Source organism: Thunnus maccoyii, chromosome 15 (assembly GCF_910596095.1).
Source record: "Thunnus maccoyii chromosome 15, fThuMac1.1, whole genome shotgun sequence".
Taxonomy (NCBI): Eukaryota; Metazoa; Chordata; class Actinopteri; order Scombriformes; family Scombridae; genus Thunnus; species Thunnus maccoyii.
This window is the reverse complement of record NC_056547.1, coordinates 19,792,216-19,813,637: the sequence shown is the minus strand read 5'-3', so window position 1 is coordinate 19,813,637 and position 21,422 is coordinate 19,792,216. Positions and strand designations below refer to the sequence as shown.

The window sequence follows — 21,422 nt, the reverse complement described above, 5'->3', positions numbered from 1 at the left end:
TCTGATTCTTTTCTGTAGGTCAGCGCCTTGCGTGCAGCCTGCCTTCATCTCAGCTAGCCCACAGCAGTCACTACTCACTGGGTCACAATCTTACAGTTGAGTGAAGGGATGTGGAAATAATCTTTAATAAGAAAGAAATCTATAAAAAACATGTATCTGTTGTGTTAATAACTAGATTTCTAAACTCAAAACCAGTGAAATCACCATAATGATAGGCTTCTTTGAGCAGAAAAAAATACTGTCCTGTGTTCATCTGGCATTTATTATTCTCAAACAGAAGTAAGCGTTCATGTTTACAAAATGTTGCCAAAAGCTGACTGTGTGTCTTCTTTTCCCAGTGGCTGCCATGATGATTTCTAAAAACAATTAAGGTTTCAAAGCTAGGATGTTGAAATGATTTATCTGCTTTACAGAGCAGGACTAAGAAATATTACATGAAGAGGAGGGAGTATAAGAGGAGTATAAGATTAAAAGATGGTGGTTTTTTTTTTTTTTTCCTTTTCCAAGGTCTTCTCTGCAGTCTCCTCCCACAGGGGTCAAGCTGGACTCGTGCGGGGCCGAGGGCTGAGAAAATAGCTTTGTCTCTCTCACTATATAGACGAACAAAAGACAGAACCCTGTTTGTTCCTCGTGTGCTGAGAGGAGGTGGGCGTATATCAGAGAAGTGGGAGGGGTGCATGTCTAATTGTGCGTGCGTCTGTGTAAGGCGGGGTGAGGGGGTGGCAGCGCCTCTCTTGAATATTCCATATGATAAACGAGCGTCAGTCCTTTTCATAGAAAACAGGAGCCTTGAAAAGACAGACAACAACAGAGGAGCATATTCCCTGTCTGTTTGACCTAAATGGGGTAACAAGCTTTGTAGTCCTCAAATTCTCTTTATGGTGACAGTAAAATTTGCAGAATTTGTCTCAAGAACCCATTTTTACAAATTGTCAAAAATAGGTTTTGTAGTATCTTCAATGAAATAAAAAATGCTTAGTAGCAAAAACAGAAATATACTGTATGTTACTTAGATGCTGTGTTTAAGCCTGATAATGTAAGAACTGAACATGAATCGTCATCAGTAACTTCAAAAAAAGTGATGAACACGGTGATAAAATGTTATTTTGATGATCTGATATCCTTTTGGAAATGTGTGCTAGTGTTCATGTGTGTTTTCAGACACGTGTGGTGACACCTGAGAGGGAGGCGCGAAAGGACACATTATTTCAGAAAAAGTACAGGGTAATTAGTGAGCCAACATTACGTTTTCACCTCAGAATAACTGGGCTAATTGTCCTGGTTCGTTACAGCATGTTCATGGGATTGATCCTCAACCTGTGGCATGTTTGTGTTAGCTCCAAATCCTACATACATACATACATACACTTCATTCTCTCAATCACCACCCTTCATATGTTTAATCTACACAACACCACACACACATCTTAAAAATAAAAACAGATTTCACCGACAAATTAAATAGAAAGCCTCAAAATGAATAGGGCGACCTAAAGCATGTTGTTTACTACTAAAAATTTTAAGCTTAGATTCCAAATGCTTGAGGATAAAGAGCGAAAAATATTTCTTATAATCTTCCAAATCCATCTTCCCAATCCACAACCAACACTAGCCTCATTGTGTCCAACTCAGGACTGAAAACAGTATTGAAAGACTTCAAGGTAGATGATATAACAAATTTTAGGGAAAGATATATCTGTAGACAACAACAAAAAATCTCTAAGAAGAACAGGCATATTACCAGTGACATGAAACTCTGTGGGAAATTGGCATCATGGTTGCATTTTCACTGTAAACAAAGACCTTGTTGTTTCGTAAGTACAAATCTTATTGTGGTGTAATTACCATCTCTCCCTCCTCTGTGAAAACACTGTATGTACATGAAATCTTTAGCCATATGTCTACTGATATATCACTGAGCATAGCAGACACAACATGATTACACATGAGACACGCACACTAGGTCAACTCTATGCTATATATACAGTATATTTGACAGATTAACGTAGACTCTGCCGCTGTAACATACAAAACATCCTCATCAAATAGTCAGATGAAAGGCTTCCTGATTTAAAAGACAGCGACGAGACTGCTTGAGAAAAACAAACACAGCATCTAGTGTGAAAACTGTGTGGGTGCAGCACCAGCATGACTAACACATGCACAGATGTTCTGCTTATGAACACGTCGATTTCCCTACAGGGCTATGCTTTGACCCTCAAACTCTGCATCGCAAAATAGCTACAACCCCTCCCGTCAGAGAGCAACAGCTATAAGATATGATAATTTTTATCTATTTTATCTACCATGTGGCAGAACATTGTAACAGAAGAGGGATAAAGGTCTTACAAGATAAGGATTACTAAAGTCAGATCATTTTATCATGATCATATACATTTACATTTACAGAAACACATTTTTATGAGGTCATAAAAATGTCAGTGAAAACCTGAAAGCTAACAACAATGAGTAGTATATATAACTATAAAAGCCCATAAAAAGGAAGCACTGAATACAATATTTGCTCTCTGATGTTTTAACCTACTTTTGATAAGCGCCGCACAAGGGCTTTTATGTTGGATTGTGTTTAGTGTGTTTACACAATTTAGGCTTCCACAACAGTTCTGTACAGCACCCAACTTACTATAATCGGAGCAGTGCTGAAGCGAATCTTCCTCTTTGTAGGGATGTCGTCTTTGTTTTCTTCTGGCAGACCAGGAATCTCTGTCAGATCAGAGCCCGGGTCATAGACAATATCTTCGTCATCTCCGTAGAGGTCATCCTCAGGATCTGTGCAGCTTTCCCCCCAACCTTGGTAACAGGCGTCCCCGTCTGCATTAAAAATCACTCGCTCATTCCCAGTGTATTCCTCATCAGCTTCATCCACCTGGTCCTTGGGAGATGCAGAGGGTTTCTCTTCCTTTGTAGCATCCCCGTCCTCCTGGCTCTCCCCATCTGGTGTGGTTGGGGTCAGCAGAGGCTCAGGGGTGGTGTCCTCAAAAGCTTTGTTGGTAATCACATCATCATCTCTAGACTTAGAAGCCTTGGACACCATTAGATCCTCAATATATTTTTTTGTTTCTGAGGGTTTCTCCTCTTCTTCACAGGATCCATTGACCTGGCTTCCATTAGTGGTGGTGCCAGAGAGTTGCCGTCTGTCTCCGCCTGCAGTTTCACCAGGTTTGTCTTGGGTTTCCCCCTGTTGTGGAACTGGTTTCAACTCTGTGGTCTCTGCCCCAGGACTGGGACTCAGGAGGTCCTCAGAGGATGAAGATGTGGGCAGCTTTCCCCCTATCCTGCTCCGATAGGTTCCCTGAACTGGAGATTGTCGTGAATCATCCTCACTGACATCACCTCCCTGGCGGTGGAATCCGTCTGGTGAGTACAAGGCCCGTCTGCTGACTCCTCTGTGGGGCACACCCTGGTTGTGTTGGTCAGCATTTTCAAAAACAGCACTGAGTTGACTAACAGTCGGCGAGGACGCCTCTGTTCTGGAGCAAAGTGAGTCCAATGAGTCTGTGCTGCCTCGATTGGACCTCGAACCTCGCCAATCATCGAGGTGCTCATGGGAACCCCTTTTATCACGTCCGTAGGGAAAGACTGGTGATTGGGACTGGTCACGTGACTGCTGTTCAAACAGCTTCCTGGTTTCAGAGAACTTTGCTCCAGCACCTCCAACCCTTTCGGTTGATGAGGAATGCTGGAGTTTTATCACAGATCCGTCAGCCTTGTTGATGAAGTTGGTCGGCTTGACCATCTTCTGTGGCGAGGATTCATCTCGACCCCTTGTCTTCGCTGTTGCATTTTCTGTGCCCATCTGCATGAACATGTCCTTGATGCGGCTGACATGGCTGCCATACTGGCGCCCCCTCGGTTGCTTCACCCGTTCGAGGTCTTTGGGCTTAGAGTCTCCATCAATCCGAGGCTGGTCAAAGGCCTTCTTGAGTGCCTGAAACTCAGCCCGGTAGGCATTACGGTGGGGGGAGGCACTCCGGAGGCTGGTCCTCTCCCCCGAGGCCTCCGTCTTCAGCATGATGATGTCTTTGGATTCAGAGGGGATGTCAGCATCGCCGTGGCCTCATTAGAATGTGGGAGTGAGGAGTCTAGCTTGACCTACTGCAGTGATGTCTAATCTGATCCAGCTGATGTAGTTATATAGTTCCTTCAAGCCCGTTCACACCTGCAGATACAGAGACATTTAGTAACATGTATGATTAAGTGAGTTCAAGATATATGACTAAACATTCACACAATGACAAAATTATGGAAAACAAAAAGCATGATTACAAATCTTAAAGATTTGACCAACAACGACAGCATTCAGAAACATGGTGGTCAAATGAACTACAGATGCTGATGTATGACGTAAAAGCCCTTAGTACAAGGGAACTAGTTATGAAAGCCTATAGGACTCTAAAAGCACTCTGATTGTGTCTATTCAGCATTGCTGCACTGTTTACCTTCTCAAATCAATACTTACTGGAGACATCAGTACAACAATGTAAGCATCCTATGTTTAAACTGGTGCTATACTCTATGAAATAATGTGTTTTCTTCTTTGTTTCTTTCTCTCTATCTCTTCCCCTTCCTCTATTTTCTATAGTAAGCAGTGACCCTTGTACACTGCTACATCCCACGGCTCTCTAAACCAACACTGACATTATGGTTGTTCCTACTAAAATGTCAGCTCTCCTACAAAGCAATGCATTCCCGACAAAACCCGACTTCACAGAGAAAATGTTATTGAATGCACCAAAAGATGTCTTGATACCACCCATAGACAAAACATTTCATGAACCCAAACAGTTGCAGTTTAAATACTGAGATTATGTCTCTTCTCATTCCCATTAGTGTTGCATAAAAGCAGGGTTAGAGCAGGTCGCAAGGCTAGAATACTAGTTAAATATTCCATACCCACAGCCATTAATGTTTAATCCTGTTTGGCAATGCATTACACAAAGAGGGTGATGAAATATGACACAATAAAGCTGAGATAAAAAAACAACAACATTCATCTGGGACACAGAGAATCCATTAATCTAAGTTGTGTTTAAACACACAGTCTGGATGGTGTGGATGCAGCAGCAGCAGCAGCAGCAGTGGCTGAAACCTGAACGTCCTGATTCAGTATCCATCACCATGCTGGACTCTTGCCGGTCCATGATAACACACCTATGTGAAATCTTTGTGCAAAATGTAGACCTATCCGTACGAACATGAGGAACATCCTGTGCCTCTAGGGAGGATGATATCGCACAGAGGAAAATAAAGTTAGAGGTGAAGGATGAAAGATGAAATTGAGGCTTTAATATTGTGTCAGTGGGATCAGACGAACAGGCAGTGCCGCACATCAGCCACACCGCACACAACATGACAGCTCAGGTTTCCCCTCCTTCTCACACTGTTAAACATGTATTTATTTACATTTTTCCTCCTGTTCAGACCTCTGCAAATATATAATTATGAAATATTGACCCTATGTGATTTTTTTTAAAAAAGATCAAGTTGACTGTTAACCACAAACCACATCGATGTTGCTTCAATGTTACAAAAACAAAAGAGTCAGACTTACATTCATGGCTTCAGCTTCGCTTGACGCGTGATATAAATAAACTGTAATCCAACGGGTAAACTCGTGGAAAATATCGATGCTCTCCTTGCAAAAGCTTTCGAAAATAACATTTCTCTCCCACGCTTGTAAATAGTCCGGGACGGAATCGCCGCTATAGAAACGTTTGGACACACTGGAGCCGCTACAACGCCATTGCAGGCAGTGCGTGATGCTGCCAGGCGCACAATAGGGGTGTCGGTGCAATTTGGCAGCTCATCTCACTGAGAGCTGCACTGTGGCTGCATTTGCAGGGCGGCAGCGTCCGGTGTACTCCTGCGGTATAGTAAAGTAAGCATACTTATCTGTAGTGATAGCCGGCGATTTGCAAATGTAAAAGCCTCATGTGACAGGTGTTAAAACCTGAACTGCAGTAATGGTTTGGTCCGATAATCTGCGCTGCGCGGAGGGGGTTTCAGAGAGCTGCAGTCTAGCATAAATACCAGCACACAGCAACTGTAACTTCACTGGCTGCTCATTTTTCATCAATGGGGCTTGGGTGGGGTAGAGAGGGTCAACGGCCACTCAGGTTATGTGATGGGTTTTCAAATTAAGGTTGCACAAAGTGTGGTGGGGGGACCACCAGGGGGGCTTGAGGAGTGTAGATGGGGGTATAGCTCAAAATGAAGCAAAGTTTGATTTCACTGTTAATTCATTAGTTATAATAGGGCTACAACTAAACATTATATGCATCATTCTTTTTTTAATTGCTATTGTTTTCTCGATTAATCAATTAGTGTGTGAAATGTTTGAAAATAGTGAAAAAAGTGCCATTTTGATTTGCTTGTTTTGTCCAACCAACAGTCCAGAATCGTAAGATATTCCATTAATTGTTTGAAAAACATCAAATTCTCACAATGGAGGAGCTGGAACCAGACAATTTTGGCACTTTTCCCTGAAAAAATGACTTAAACAATTAACCGACTATCAAAATAGTTGCCGAATAACTTTCTGGCAATCGACTAATTGATTAATCGACTAATGGTTGCAGCTCTACATAAATTAATCTAAAGAGAGAATATGGATAAATCATTACGAATGTCATTCAAGATACTGATGGAGCTGATCATTAATTCAAGCTTTTGGACAGAAAATATATTAGATGGATCAAACCAATGCAATTAAATTAAACTCCCTACATAAGTATATTAAAGTTGGCTACAGAACACAGTCAACATGACTAAATGCATATTTTAAAAAATGCAGTGGTTTCTAAAGTTTGCAGTCTCTTTCCCCAATTACTCTGCGAGCATTAATATTTTAACAGTCTTATATGAGAGAAGATTGTAAAGAGAAAGTGTAAAAATTCTAGCGGGCTGGATCACATAGCAGTCAACAGACACCGCCAAAAGCATGGGACTGAATTCATGTGATAAAGCACCAGAAAGGAAGCTTTGTTAACATCCCGATATGTGATTAATTTAAGACACAGCACTGAGTTTTATAACAGATTTTGATGTGTTATAATACGCAGTACTGTTGCTTATCTACCTATTTTGTAAGCACAACTTATTAGTGTAAAGGAGAAGGAACATGAAGCCTAAATGTGTAATCAAAATATGATATAATTTATCAGATAAATAAACATGTGCTACATTAAACATTGAAAAAACAACAACATTGAAAGACATTTTTATGACTTGAATCTTATTTGTCACCTTTTCAAATAAACCCCATGATATAAATCTCATTTATAAATGTGTGCAGTCATAACAGCTGCCAAAATATGCCATCTACATTATTATGCAACCATTTCAGTTCACGCTGAACTCACTTAAAGCAGACGTGGTAGAGTACAGTAGGCTAGTATTTTCTTACTATTGTCACTTATTTCCTGCACTGCTGCGCTGCTGCAAACATCTTGAATTTTCAGAAAGTGAAATATGATATAAAATAGTGTTTCTTTGCCATGGAGGTCTGCTTTAACTGCTTTACAACAAGAAGCAGAACAGCAGGAGATATTGTTTTTCCCAACAGCTCCCATTGCTGAATATGACCCCAGAAAAAATATGGAGAGTGAGAATTTAGCATATTGCTTTCACTACTCAAAACAAGCAAATTTAGGACAATCACTGTGTAAATTGAATCTAATTGCAAACTGTGCTGAAACAGAAACAGCCAATGAAATCAGTCCAAATCACATTAAACATGCGTGCCACTGTTGCCTCTTGCCAAGAGGTAAATGCTGCATTTCGCCAGTCTTCATCACTATGCATCTTGGTGCATGCATAGACCTATAATGATTGTTGTGATTCATACAGCCCAAACACAGGCTATGTGAAGATGTTGCTAAGCAACCTAAAAATAATCTTGAGGGGATAAGAGGGAGGGTGAGAGAAGAGAACAGCCATGCACTGCGGAGCACAGTGGATGGATGGCATCATGTTTATCAGCAGCAGAGAAAGCCATGAATCCGGTTTCAAACGCGCCTTTATCAAACAAGATGCATGCAGCGTCCACTGTCAGCATGATAGCCAGAATTAGGTTGCTCTTCTGCAGGATCAAAGTGCTCTCTTAGTGGTAGTCAACATCAAGGGAGCACGAGGGGTGAATTAAGGGCCCCGCAGCCCTTTTTAGCAGGACTGACTGGGAGCCAAGGGGGCAAAACATGACCATCTGTCTGCTAGGACTGTCTCTGCAGGGGGTCTGAACAGATTGGAGGAGACCTCTCAAACGTGTCTTTGCCCTCATACAGCTGGACTTAAGAGGTCAAAAGCTGGGTGATGGTGTGTGTTTGTGTATGCATGTGTGTCTCAGTAGGCGTGTCCTGATCCAAATTCAGGGGGGCATGCATCAGCAAGGAATAATCAAGCTGTTGAATGCAAAAGAAGTGAAAGAAGCCACTTATTTGATTGTATTATTTTAATGCATCTTTGATCATTAGTAAGGGACAATGATATGACCCCTGCATGGCTGTCTTAGATCACAATGAGACAGACAGGCCAGTAGAATAACAGAGAGATGGATACACTGGCAGCCTCTCCTTGTGTTTATTTTTATTTATTCGCTGTAATAAATGAGTCAAGATCACACATTTGCTGAAATAGTGGCGCTCCATTTCTGACCCAGATCGTGTTTTTTTTTTTTTTTTTGATGACAACCATCTTTTTCCATCCAGATGTTCAGCCAATGAGAAGTCGTGCTGCTTCCAGTGAAGGAAGGAGGCGGAGGAAGGAATGCTGCAGGATGCTCATTATTATGGCTGTCAAACCCAGTGGCGATTAGAAGAAAAAAAACATCCTTTTTCATGTAAGATTTGCGAGGATGATAAGCAGGATGTCCGCTGCAGCCGTCGCAGTATGGCTGGGCACGGGTACGTATCGATTAACTTGGGAAATATCCCGATATTTTTCATGCGTTTGCCTTTGATGCGGCATCTATGCTAGTTAGTTAGCCAGCTGGCTAGTTAGCCTGCTGCTGTGTAGCTGCTCCACTCATTTTTTCCAAGCAGAGGAGGAGACATGGAAACATGGCTAACATTAGACAGCTATACCGTTATTCGGGTGGAGTGCCTAAAGCGTTCAACCTCAAATTATGCTTTGTACTGTAACTTAAATGAAGAGTATATAGCTGGTTTTCTTGCTAGTTATGTATGTTACCTTTGGGAAAATAGCCAATTTCCCCAGGCCTGTGTTTATATGTAGGCTACCAGGTGAGTTATAATGCCTAATTAAGTAGCTAATGTTAGCGGCTCAGGTTATCATTAATTACATGTGGGGAATATTAAAGCGCAGTGACAGCGTGCTATTGTTACAGCTGTTTATCATCATGTTGTATACACATTATTCCAAGACAAATATACATGCAGTTTGCCAGTTTATAAAGAACACCTACCTACATGAAGGTTTTAATGCTCAGTTTCTGTTCAGGTGGTGCTTACCTTATCCTTAATGATAAAGACCACAAACCAACCCAGAAATGACAGAAATCTTGCTGTTGTATGGACTCCAACTTCAGTTTGAAGAGACAAAGACAAAATTAGCTTACTATGACCTTAAAACAGAGCAACATTAAATGACTCATGTCTTAGCAAGACTTTAAAAAAAACTTGTCAATGCTTTTATCTTTAGTAGGGATCAATGTTGTATTTAAAAAGTTACTCAGATAGCTGCACTTTAGTCAGTCTTCACTAAGACCAAAGAAGTGGACACATCAGTCCAGTTCTTAGATCTCTACACTGGATTCCTGTGTGTCAAGTAATTCATTTTAAAAGAATACTATATGTGTAATAGTTTTTTGGTTTATAAAGCACTGAATGACTCTGATCTGCTCCAGGACAGGTTTGCTTATTGTACCCAGAAAAGAGTTCATTCAAATCAAGGTTTAAACCTTTTAAATGTCATTCTTTAAATTCTCCTGTTTATTCTGTTTTATTCCATTCTAGCTCTACCTTATCCGTTCAGAATATTATTTATATGCCTTTATAGGTTTTATGTAAAACTAGAGATGCACTTACCGATACTGGTATTGGATATTGTTCCAATACTGACTCAAATAGTCATTATTTTAATAAATAACAATTTAAGATATTTATATCTATTTGATTTATATATATGTATTTATTTGTCACATTTTGTTTTACAAAGTTAGGAAAGCAGTGTTTAAGTCAAGCCTGATTTTGCGTCACACATAAAAGAATGATCCCAGTTTCTTCCACACAGTAAGACCTACAGCTTATTAATTAAACACTGGTATGGGATTGGTACTCTGCATCGGCTGATACCCAAACTCCAGATATCGGTATCGGGGGTGAAGAAGTCGGATAGGTGCATCCCTATGTAAAATATGTCAAATTGCCTTGAAAGGTATACAAATAAACTTGCCTTGCATTGTTGCAACTGTTTTAGAAGGTTTTTCATTGAATTTAAAGGTTTACTATGCAGGATTTCCCTCAAAAAAAACAATGTTTAGACTCCTACAAAAATAATCCCTCTCAGTCATCAATTATGACTCACTAGAAGTGTGTGGCGGTATATTTATCTGCAGACACCCTGCTCTCTGCCTGTATTTTCTTATTTTTTTGATTATTTTTCTGTGTTCAGGACGCCTCTAGGCGTCAACCTTCGGGCAGTGGGTGTGTAGCCTCCAGCCAATAACAGCGCGCAGGGTATGAGGTAGGGACTCGTAGCGTAGCAACCAGGTTACATCACCGTCTTCCGTTTCTCTTCTCTTCTCCGCTCTGCTCTCTGTCTCTGTGTCATTGATGTATAAAGAGTGGCAGGTCTGTGTGTCTGCTTGACTGAGGGCGGGGCTGAGCTACACACACGCAGAGCAGAGAGGCCACAGCGGACAGGATGAAGCTCTGCTTTCACGCAAAATCTGGCAATGCGGCACATTCCCACAGGGCTGTTTAGAGGTGCGGGCGTGTTTATTTGCGCTTAAGAATGTAACCGCCGTGAAACAATCAGAAAATAACGTTTTTTTATTTGATTACCGGCTTTGTTCTCGCCAGTGCTGCTCACTCTCTTCATTCGCTCTCTAGCTTGCTCGACCACCACTACTCTGTCTCTCTCTCGCTCTGCTCTCAGCTCGCTCTGATCAAGCTGGGGAGGAGGGGCCAACTATGAATGCTGTGTTTACAAACACCAACCGACAAATCCTGCATAGTATACCTTTAATGGTAATTTTGGAGGCTGTAGCTTGTGGTGCTGTTGATATGTATGAGAGGTGTTTCTAACATCTCAGTATAATGCAATACAGTTCAACAGCACCACAAACTACAACCTCCAAAAATGCCCATAAAGTTGAATCAACACCTCTAAAACACTTTCAACACAGAGTGAACATTATAACTTTCATGAAGGTAGTATTTGTGGCAGGGCTGTTATTAGACTGTATTAATTGTAGCTAGGTGTACATAATAAACTGATTCAAATTGCTCTTGAACACACTTGTTCCACTCATGCTTTTATCCATTGATCCAGTAGTCTACATTGTGCATGCCTATGATGCCAAACACACGGCTTTACATGAGAGAAATGTCCACATGGAGCGATCCATGGGCTTGACGCAGAGAAAAGCCTTGTACAGAGATGGTGAGTGGGTGTGTGCAGTGGTGCACTTCATGTGTTGACCCGCTGTCCCCTCCCCCGTCATAACACAGTGTCACGCTCAACTGGTTCCCCATTAATACTGGCATTATTGTTTTCAGTTGTCTGCTGTCCCACAGACTTGGCACTCTTAGTTATGCTGTAACAGCAAATTGCTGAATTTAAATTTTGTCTAAACCTTTTACTTGCTGGAAGTAGAATTTGTCTTATATCATTAACGATGAAACAAAGGTCTATTTCTTCTGTTTAACATTGATTCAACACTGCAGATGACACAGAACTTCTCAACAAGGCAAATCAATGATTTAACTTACCTTTATAGACAAAGTTTAAGTCCTAGGAGGTTGAACCGGCTGCTTTGTGTCCGTTCTTGTCTTCAACCATCGGCTTCTGGTTCTTGTGACACTACTTTCACTTCCAGGTCTGTGTTTAGAGAGAAAACTCATCAGGGGCAGAATACCAAAGCCTGATCCCAAACAGTAGCAATCCTTGTTGTCTCTGCTTCCCCGCTAAACACCAAAGAAGCACATGCGTTCCTCCTGACCGAACAACATGCACATACGAAGCTGATTCAACAGAACCAAAGGACTCCCTCCCTTGTCTCTGTCTCAGCTAGCTAGAGGCCTCAGCTAGCTGGAGCCATTAGAGGGACAAGGGTGGTTTATTCTCTGTAAGTTGCCAGTGGCATTTTTAACTAAGGCATCACTCCTGAGACTTCAGTCAGTCCAAGGTCGGCCCAGAAAAGCATAATTTCTGGTTAGCCATTTCCACATCCCCCCCCCCAAGGCCTGTTAGTGATCCATTATGGCGTTTATGGGCATGCATGCCAGTTTCAAGAACAGAGCATGTGTGATTATATGAAATTTATAGAGAATACTTGGATGCTAGTATGTATGCGAGCACAATTATCAGTGTGCAGAAAAATGTAGCTTATTTTGTGTATCACCATGCTCTCGTCTGTGTCTACATTTGGCCTGTAGCCGGAGCAGCCAGGTGAGTCTGCAGTGGACGGTTTAGTATTAACCTTTAATTGGTGATGTATTATGTACAGGAGGAGAGCTGCAGTTCATCATCTCGAGATGGCCTGGCAGAAAGTCAGGCCGCCACAAATAATCAGATCTGATGCTATTAGCAGAGCCGCGGCGTAGCTTAGTCAGTGATCTTTACTTACACTGGCTGGTCTTTAAATGGATGTGAGAGTGAAGAATTGTATCCAAGGTGAAGGTGAAACACAGTCCAATAGGAACCTGTAAGCTAGACCAGCTAACATTAGGTTTCCATGAGTGTGTGTTAGGCCTAAATGTTTGTTGTCGAATCAAAGCTTCAGTGTTGATTGACTAAAACACATTTAAACTCCCATAGGTCATTTCCTATTCCTCAGACCATTAGGAGAGACCAGGCCATCTGGGCTCTCTCCTAAGTCCTGCCTGTCTCATCTGTGGATGTGTCACAAATGTTTACACCACATCGAGTCAGACCGCGACTAGAATAAAATAGCCACTACTTGACCTTGAGTGAGAATGTGTTGCCGTTGGTCCTTTTGTGTGGTGAAGAATTGATGAGGCCCAATGCGCCGGGTAATAGAATCTGAGCACGCGCATTCAGAGTGGGATTTGCGAATCGACCGAAGTCATCGCAGAGGGCAGCACCAGCGTGGTGAGACTGGATGAGGTTTTATTCTTGGTTTCTTAATAACCTAGATCCTAATGTCATGGGGGCAGTTGTAGCAGCAAAAAGAGCTATCCCAGGGATTAGCCATGCTCAGGTGGTTCCCTCAATCTGTCCTTGGAAAAGAGATGTGGATATAACCTCAGGTTTCTATATGTTACACCACATCAAATGTTCGCTAAATACTATTGATTGTATCTAGCTGTGACTGAGCCCTTGGGGACATCAGACATATGGCCAGTTCAGCGTCTGTTAGTGGCCTCAGATGTTGCTCAGTTAAACATACATATGGGTCCGTTTCATAACTTTACCCTTTCAGCAGCTCATCAGTGCACTTTGATTACAGTTAGGCAATTTTGCCTTGTTGATGTGGACTTTCTTAATAATCTGCAGCTTGCTGTGTCACCTAATCTTCTTCAACCCCTTTGTGCACCATCGTAATAGATAACTCTTAACAACCAAAGATCACATGGTGACTTCCTCTGTCATGGACATGGATTAAGACGTAAATCCTGCTCTATTACTCTCTTCAGCGGAGATTCTCCCAGGAAATCAGCTTCCGTTCAAGGAGAGGGCTTAACATACTGTAGTTGAGACCCCTTCATGTATGATTCTGATGATAGTTATGTAGTATATGTCAGTTTGATCCTGATGAGAAGATGACGTAGGAGATAAAAATGGTGGAAACAAATCACATTTTGCCAGCGGGAAAGCAAACACACACACTCACAGCTTTCCCGTGCCTTCCTCTAGCTGTTTGCGTCTGGAGCTATGTGTCTGCAGGCAAGAACAGTTCATTGCACAGATCTCCAGTTCTCTCTCCCTCCCTCCCTCCCTCCCTCCCTCCCTCACTCTTTCTCTTCCTACTTCTAGTTTTCTTCCTCATACACTCAGTCTCCCATGGTGATTAAAAGTTGAGTACCCCCCACCCACTGAGGGAGAAAGAAGGGGGGGTGGAGGGGGGAGTGAGAAAAGGAAAAATGCTACACAAAAACGCTGAGAGGTTAAAAGAAGACAAATGAGCAAGCGGGACGGTGGGGGGGGGGGAGAGTGGGGAGTGAAAGAGAGAGATGCAAAGAGAGCTGGGTAAAGAGGAGCTGAGGCACAAATCACCTCCGGTCTTACATTGTGTAAACTTTCGTTAAGGGGCTGCCATTTTCCTAGAGATGCCCTTCATCAATAAAGACTAAACGTTTGTGTTGGAAATGGAGTGGGGCTAAACAGGGAGCACAATGGAGACAGAGTGGGACACAGGCATCAAAACAACTCTATACTATCATTTCATTGGTGTAACAGTACAAGGGGGAATTTCGGTTTTTGCATTCACTCTGGGCTTCTCTGCATACCTGTGTGAATCAAATGCGTTTACAATAGTGAAGCGAGCAGGCAAGAAAAGTAGACAAATCTCTCACTGTGAGCACTATAGATTCCCAATCCGGTACAAGTAACCCAAAGGTTTGCTGTATTTGTTTTCACCTCTATTAACGTCTTTTATAATTAGCGCTGCTTGTAGGTCATTAACGTTAACACACACACACACACTGTTCTGCTACCAGGAGCTAATTTATTTTTTGTTCTCAATCTCTGTTTCAGTGGTCACCATCTTGTCGAGGTCGCATGCAGACCGTAACGTCTACCCATCTGCAGGAGTGCTGTTCGTCCATGTTCTAGAAAGAGAGTATTTCAAAGGAGAGTTTCCTCCTTACCCAAAATCAGGTACAACACAGTCACATCCACAGTTTTAGCACTTTGTTGTAGTGCTTAATAGTGTTGAAATATTTCATTATTTCCACAAAGAGTTGTTGGCATAATCATTGTGTAAAGGCAGTAGTAGGTAGCAGCATTATCCATTTATAATATTTCACCAGTGGAAAATGAGTAGCTACTATTGGCAACACATCCACAATTCTGCCAGTGAGTCTAAGTGTAGTAAATTGGTACTGACCCATAACAGAACATGGGAGTACACCTCATTAACCTGCTCTGTCTGCAGGTGATGCCAGCAATGACCCGATCACTTTCAACACCAACCTGATGGGCTACCCGGACAGGCCAGGCTGGCTGCGCTACATCCAGAGGACTCCTCACAGCGACGGAGTGCTCTATGGCTCCCCCACCGCAGAGCACGTCGGCAAGCCCAACGTCATAGAGGTGGGTGGTCGGACAACTTTCAAAGTGAAAAGAATAGAGATGAAGGCATTTGTGGAATTGTTTAATATGTCAAGGCAGGAAAAATGATTGATGCTTTTTGTGCTTAAAGTGTTTAACAAAATGAAACCATAAAATTAAGTCAAGTCAAGTTAAATCAAGTTCAGTCGTTTAAATGGAAAACAATATCATGTACTTTGTAGTCTTTGCCAGGGCACACATAAAAGTAATAGTAACACACATTTAAATTTGATTATACTGAACTCAGCTATTTTTTATGCATTCAGTAGTAGCATTATATGTTACACTCTAAGTCTTCAGACTTAAATTCCATTATGTATTTTATGCTTTCTTTGTCCCTGTAAGCTACTGTAGAAATTCTTTTCCCAAAAGGCTTAACGTTCCCAGCAGCGCACATGTGCCTCTATACGGTGTCTCAGTCGGGTACACAGCCTGTGTAGGGTATCTAGCTCAGCCTTGTCCAGGGAACTGCTGCCATATAAGCTGCACTGATCTGGGCTTAAACTTTCACCCCTGTGTGTTGCAGATTACTGCCTATAACAGACGCACTTTTGAGACGGCACGGCACAACTTGGTCATAAACATCATGGCCACAGAAGGTAAGAGGCGCCAGTATGAGAGCTTAGAGCATACAGAGATCAGACTGTGCAAATTCCATGATTAAATCTTGAGGGCACATTCAGTACTTGAGTCTAATGGGCTTTCCTAAAGAGAAAATTTTGCCTTTGATTACTTTTGTCAGCCACAACTAATCAATCATTTCTAACCAAGAACTAGAATGTAGTATGTGTACATTTTCTTGAGACACAAACATGTGCAGGCCACAATAAAGACTATCTATTTATCCATCTATCTATGCAGTCGTAAATCACACATAGGTTCTTGTCATTTGCCAAATTTGAAATTGATTTTGTAGCTGTTCTGGAGCTTTCAGTTACATCACATGACCTTCATCAGCAGATGGAGTATGTTGTTGTGGAGCTCATCCAGTGTTTTTAGGAAGAGGAAGTCCTAAAAGTGCTCAGAAAAATGAAAATTTGAACATCTTCAATTCAGCGACAATTGAAGATTATGTGATATGATCAACAGTTCCAGATCAGCTACTAAATGGAGCTTGAAATGAGATTATTTTGACAACAATCTAAATCAGTATTGTTAGTCTTTGGATTAACTTCAGGATGTGTCTTAATTGATTGACTCTAATCTTTCATGAAGTATCAGTTCTGGTCAGCCATGATAAATCAGTATGATGTGTTGTGGCCTCTGTGAACAATACAGTCTTGTATTGGAATGTTATAGTTATGAAATATTAAAGTATTTCTATGGAAACCAGCTGTTCCTTTTCATCTCTAGAACTATACATCACATCTGTGCATCTGTATGTTTGCGTACTGGCTTGTTGACCAGTCACGGTACATGTAGTTCAATATAAATCAAGTCGAGTGAACGCTCAGCAGATGTTCGCGGCGCTAACGTGACATCACTCTTCCTATGCTGTGATGTCATCTGCCATCTGGCCCCAGACAGAGGCCAAGTCATAACAGAGTGGAACAGACACACAAGCGTCTGCTGGTCAGACTGTACAATCAAGATACTGTGATTTCATAGAGTCAACTATGCAGGAGTAATAAAGTAATAATGATGTCTTAGCCGGCAGAGCATCACTGCATCATCGCTCTTCTCAGGTTTAGGGATTCGTCCTCTTTTCCACTTCATCTTTCTGCCTTCCAACCTTTTCCCCTTCTTCTAACTGTCTCGTCTTCATCCCTATGTACAGAGTTCCCCCTTCCCTACCAGGCAGAGTTTTACATCAAAAACATGAATGTGGAGGAGATGCTGGCCAGTGAGGTGCTGGGGGACTTCCTTGGAGCGGTGAAGAACGTATGGCAACCTGAGCGCCTCAACGCAATCAACATCACCTCAGCATTGGACCGTGGCGGTCGTGTGCCCCTGCCCATCAACGACCTGAAGGAAGGGTGAGGATCACATTTTAACTGTTGGAAATACTTTGAGTGCCTTTCATACCTGAAGGAAACTTGATCCAGACCTGAAAAGCTAAAATTACTCTTTTACTTTCCTTGTGTTTTTCTAAGTGCAGGATAAGTGTTTTGATTTAAGAATATTTCTTCCACATAACTCAGACTCAAAAAGCATGAGGTCTAACAGTCTTTGAGATTCTCTGCATGAGCAACCTCTTCACCTGTCTCAGTCAAACAAATCATATATATTTTCCACTCACTCACACCATGCTGACATTTTTTTTTAATTAGGGCCTTGGGGATCCACTGTTCTCTGTAAAGTAGATGAGTACACTTGGCCGTCAGCACTGACAGACACTGTCAGTTGGTTTAGTTCAGAAGGGAATAGCCCACATGAACTGCCATAAGTTGTGCATCAAAGATTGATGCTGGCGTTTTGGAAGATGAAAGTATCTAGGAGAAGCCTCAGAGGAAGAGAAATGCTTCGACTAGCATGAACATGTAAAATGAGACTCTTCTCTTCTCTTGTCTTCTCTCATGCTTCATATCTGACTGTCTCCTCCTCCTTTCTCTAGAGTGTATGTGATGGTTGGTGCTGATGTTCCCTTCTCGTCGTGCCTGCGGGAGGTGGAAAGCCCACATAACCAGCTGCGTTGCAGTCAGGAGATGGAGCCTGTCATCAGCTGTGACAAGAAGTTCAGAGCTCAGTTTCACATCGACTGGTGTAAGATTTCTCTGGTGAGGATTCTCTCGTACAGATTTATATGATTTATAAAATTGCAGATTTTTAATGCCAAGGCAAGAGGGGAGCAAGTACACAACTCTTGCTTGTGCTACATAAGCAACGTTTTTGTCTAAGCATTGTCTCTGACACAGCTTTATCAGTGCAAACCCTCTGTATCACTCACAGATGCTCAATTAACTCATTTTTATTTATTTAGGTTGACATAAACAAAGTAGTCCCGGTATACATTACCCGTCCTGACCCAGGCACCGGGATCCTGCCTGAATTCGGGGTATACAATCCCCCGTCTGAGTCTCTAAAGAGCCGGGACTACTTTTCCGACTTCCTTGTCACGCTGGCTGTTCCCTCCGCAGTGGCGGTAGTCCTCCTCTTCATCCTCGGCTACACATTGTGCTGTCGACGGGAAGGGGTGTAAGTGTGCTTGGTCTTATATTTTCTTATGCAAATATTGCACCAAACACCCCAACAAACATTTCAGGAAATCACAGAAACAGTATATGAGAGCCAAATTACAAATAGGATGGATAGTACAGGGCAGTTAACAGCAGGTAGATAAGAGCAATAATCTCGACTGGAACTGCAGCTTACCATTACCATCCAGTTGTATGATCCATTTATGTTCTCCATGAATATCTGTCACAGGTTTTTGTTAATTTCATCATGTGCATCTTGATGTTTTGAAGCATAGCCATCCTTCCATCATTCTCCGTCATTTACAGGCTGGGAGAGACGTGCCCCGTCGCTCGATCAATGTTCCACACCTCATCACCAACCATGTCCACTTTGTCTTTACCCAACAATCCATTCACTTGTGTGTAGATGTCTCTTTAACTATTAATATTAGTATTTAATTCATCCATTTTGTTTTGTTTCTAGGCAAAAAAGAAACATGCAAACACCAGAGTAAGTGTTTTACCTCTCCTGTGTTTCTTTATTTTGGGTCTGTTTCTGTCCCCCCCCTCCTCCCTCTTTTTGGTTTGCAGTTTTGTCATCTATGTTGTCATTGATGGCTTTTTCATAACCATTCATATGCTCATCTGTGTGTTGACATTCATTCATCCAATGGGCTGCTCAAAAATGTAATGACCAGATGTAGGGAATTAAGACTGTTAGCAGTAACAAAGTGCTTACAAATGTAAGAGACATTAATCTCTAGTCTCTCAATGAACCTAAATCTTGGAAATTAAAACATATCTTCCACTGTAAGTCAGACAAATCACACTGATAGGTAAGGGTTTATGTTATCTTTCTGTTATGCATACATAAATGGAGCGCAGATACAAATGAATTGTATTATCAAATATTATGAATGCGTTTCAATAAATAAAGCATTGCACACGGGAGGGAACAAATTAAACACAAACGACCATGACAACAACACAAGCTCATTCATGTTAACTTCACTGCCTTTCCCGTCTCCAGCATCCAGCTGGTTCACCACAGCTCCATCCAGAAGTCCACCAAGGAGCTGCGGAGCATGTCTAAGAACCGAGAAATCTCTTGGCCCCTCTCCACCCTGCCCGTCTTCAACCCAGTCAGCGGCGAGGTGGTGCCGCCCATCCACCCCGACAACTACGAGACCACCAGCATGCCCCTCATGCAGACACAGACGTGAGTTGAGGGATCATCGGGTTTGCATAGAGGGAAACGCTCACGTGCTCAAGTGTATGCACTATTCGATAGAGGGTTGGACAGAAACACACACACGTACACCCGTGCTCATTAGCAGGCATGCAGCTGTATGGCTTAAAGGCGTCATTATGGTTTAACAAAACCATTATCGTTTAATCTTGTTTGCTGTGCTCTCTTGACTATACCATGTTTATTGCTAAAGCTGCAGCGAGCAAGTCAATCCTTTGGAAATACGACTGCAGCTTAAGAGGTTCAAGCTTGTCCCATGATTTCTCCTAATGGGCTTCCAACTCAGAAAAATTAACGAATATGCTAAGTATATAACATGCTATTCACATGATACTAAAATATCTTTATGATTTCAGGAACCTGCAAAACCAGATTACAATACCACAGCAACGGCCATCAGGTTAGTGTTACCTCCAGCCTTTGCATTCTCTGTCTCACTCTTTCTGCATGTGTCTGCATGTATATGACAAATACAGACTGTATTTCATTTAATAACTAAAAGCAAATAATGATGCTGCTGCAGGCTTGAGTCACTTAAAGGTGTGTTATTGAGGGGAGTTTTGACATCTTACTACCCTGAATAGGTTACAAGATGATAGAAAATATTAATTTATTAAAAGTCACTTTGCCGTCTTGCATACAACCTCAGTCTGTCCTTAGATTATCTTGCTTTTGCATTGCTGTAGAAATGCTAGCATCCAGACTTTATTCAATTGGACATAGATGAGAGCAGGCATGAAAGCTGTAGCTGTTGTCTTGTGGCGCATCAACCAACGGCGAGAGACAACTAATTCTGGTGTTGGTGCATGAGCGCCCTCCTGTGTGCATGGTGGTCGGCTGCATGATGGTTCTAGCACTAACCTGCCACTCTTTCTGTTCACCGCTAACAAAGGAGAGAATTATGTCATGTCAACATTTCGAAGGTTGGAGGTAGGTGCTGCGGTCCATTTATAAGTTAATGTTAAGATAATTAATGCTGATTTATGAGATTCTTTGTGACTACAGAAAAAAAGTCAAGTATTTCCAATGAAGGCACTGTGTTACATCATCTCTTGCACCAAAAAGGACAAAATACTTTTATCATGATTCACGGTGATACAATTTAACATCCGTTTCCTAATTTAATTTTAGGTAAATGGTATTCCTGAAGAGAGAAAGGTGGCTGAAGCACTGAATTTGTGACCAGAAACTCAAGTGTTTGGAGCAGACTTTGTTTCCATTTCTGTTTTTTTCTAACATCTGTGCCAACCTGCATGTCTCAGAAGTGTCTTAACAAAAAAATAGCGTCCATATGCACTTACACCTTTCAGAGTGAGTGTGAAAGAGAACAAGAGAGCTTAGCCGATTATATAAATTCATCAGAATATTTTGGAATATGTGTGTAAATGTTAAAAATATGAGTAATATGTTTGTATTTCTACTTGCTTTGCACAATGGTCTTCTTGAAAGGAAAAGGGAGTTTTACATGGAAATGCTTTCGTTGTCATGTTATTATATGTAATGTGTCACATGATAATAATAAATTCTTTCAAAATAATTTGTTTTTGAGTGCCTCCCAATAA

The 21,422-nt window shown here is 41.7% G+C and overlaps 2 protein-coding genes across 6 annotated transcripts in view; one reads left to right on the top strand and one right to left on the bottom strand.

Annotated features, from left to right (window-relative positions):
• ppp1r9a (protein phosphatase 1, regulatory subunit 9A) overlaps nucleotides 1-6,063 on the bottom strand; it is a 45,964-nt gene extending 39,901 nt beyond the window's left edge. For both annotated transcript variants that reach the window (XM_042434816.1, XM_042434817.1), the window contains exons 1-2: nucleotides 5,573-6,063; nucleotides 2,645-4,180 (exon numbers count right to left, since the gene is read on the bottom strand). In XM_042434816.1, the coding sequence (XP_042290750.1) occupies nucleotides 2,645-4,033 (1,389 nt within the window). In that variant the 5' untranslated portion in view covers nucleotides 4,034-4,180; nucleotides 5,573-6,063. The remainder of the gene's footprint in view (nucleotides 1-2,644; nucleotides 4,181-5,572) is intronic.
• Nucleotides 6,064-8,752: 2,689 nt separating this feature from the next.
• On the top strand, nucleotides 8,753-21,397 carry sgce (sarcoglycan, epsilon). 4 transcript variants are annotated; one of them, XR_006100118.1, is made up of 12 exons: nucleotides 8,753-8,921; nucleotides 14,920-15,042; nucleotides 15,320-15,477; nucleotides 16,022-16,094; nucleotides 17,273-17,471; nucleotides 18,050-18,212; nucleotides 18,416-18,630; nucleotides 19,096-19,122; nucleotides 19,642-19,830; nucleotides 20,217-20,260; nucleotides 20,584-20,790; nucleotides 20,992-21,052. XR_006100118.1 is itself a non-coding variant. In XM_042434819.1 (12 exons), the coding sequence occupies exons 1-12, from the start codon at nucleotides 8,873-8,875 to the stop codon at nucleotides 21,040-21,042; spliced, it is 1,329 nt and encodes a 442-aa protein (XP_042290753.1). In that variant the 5' UTR covers nucleotides 8,753-8,872; the 3' UTR covers nucleotides 21,043-21,397. The 4 variants fall into 4 exon arrangements, 3 of the variants coding, with proteins under 3 accessions (XP_042290753.1, XP_042290755.1, XP_042290754.1); XM_042434819.1 differs by having other exon boundaries at nucleotides 20,753-20,790; nucleotides 20,992-21,397; XM_042434821.1 differs by lacking the exon at nucleotides 20,584-20,790 and having other exon boundaries at nucleotides 20,992-21,397.
• Nucleotides 21,398-21,422: the final 25 nt, after the last annotated feature.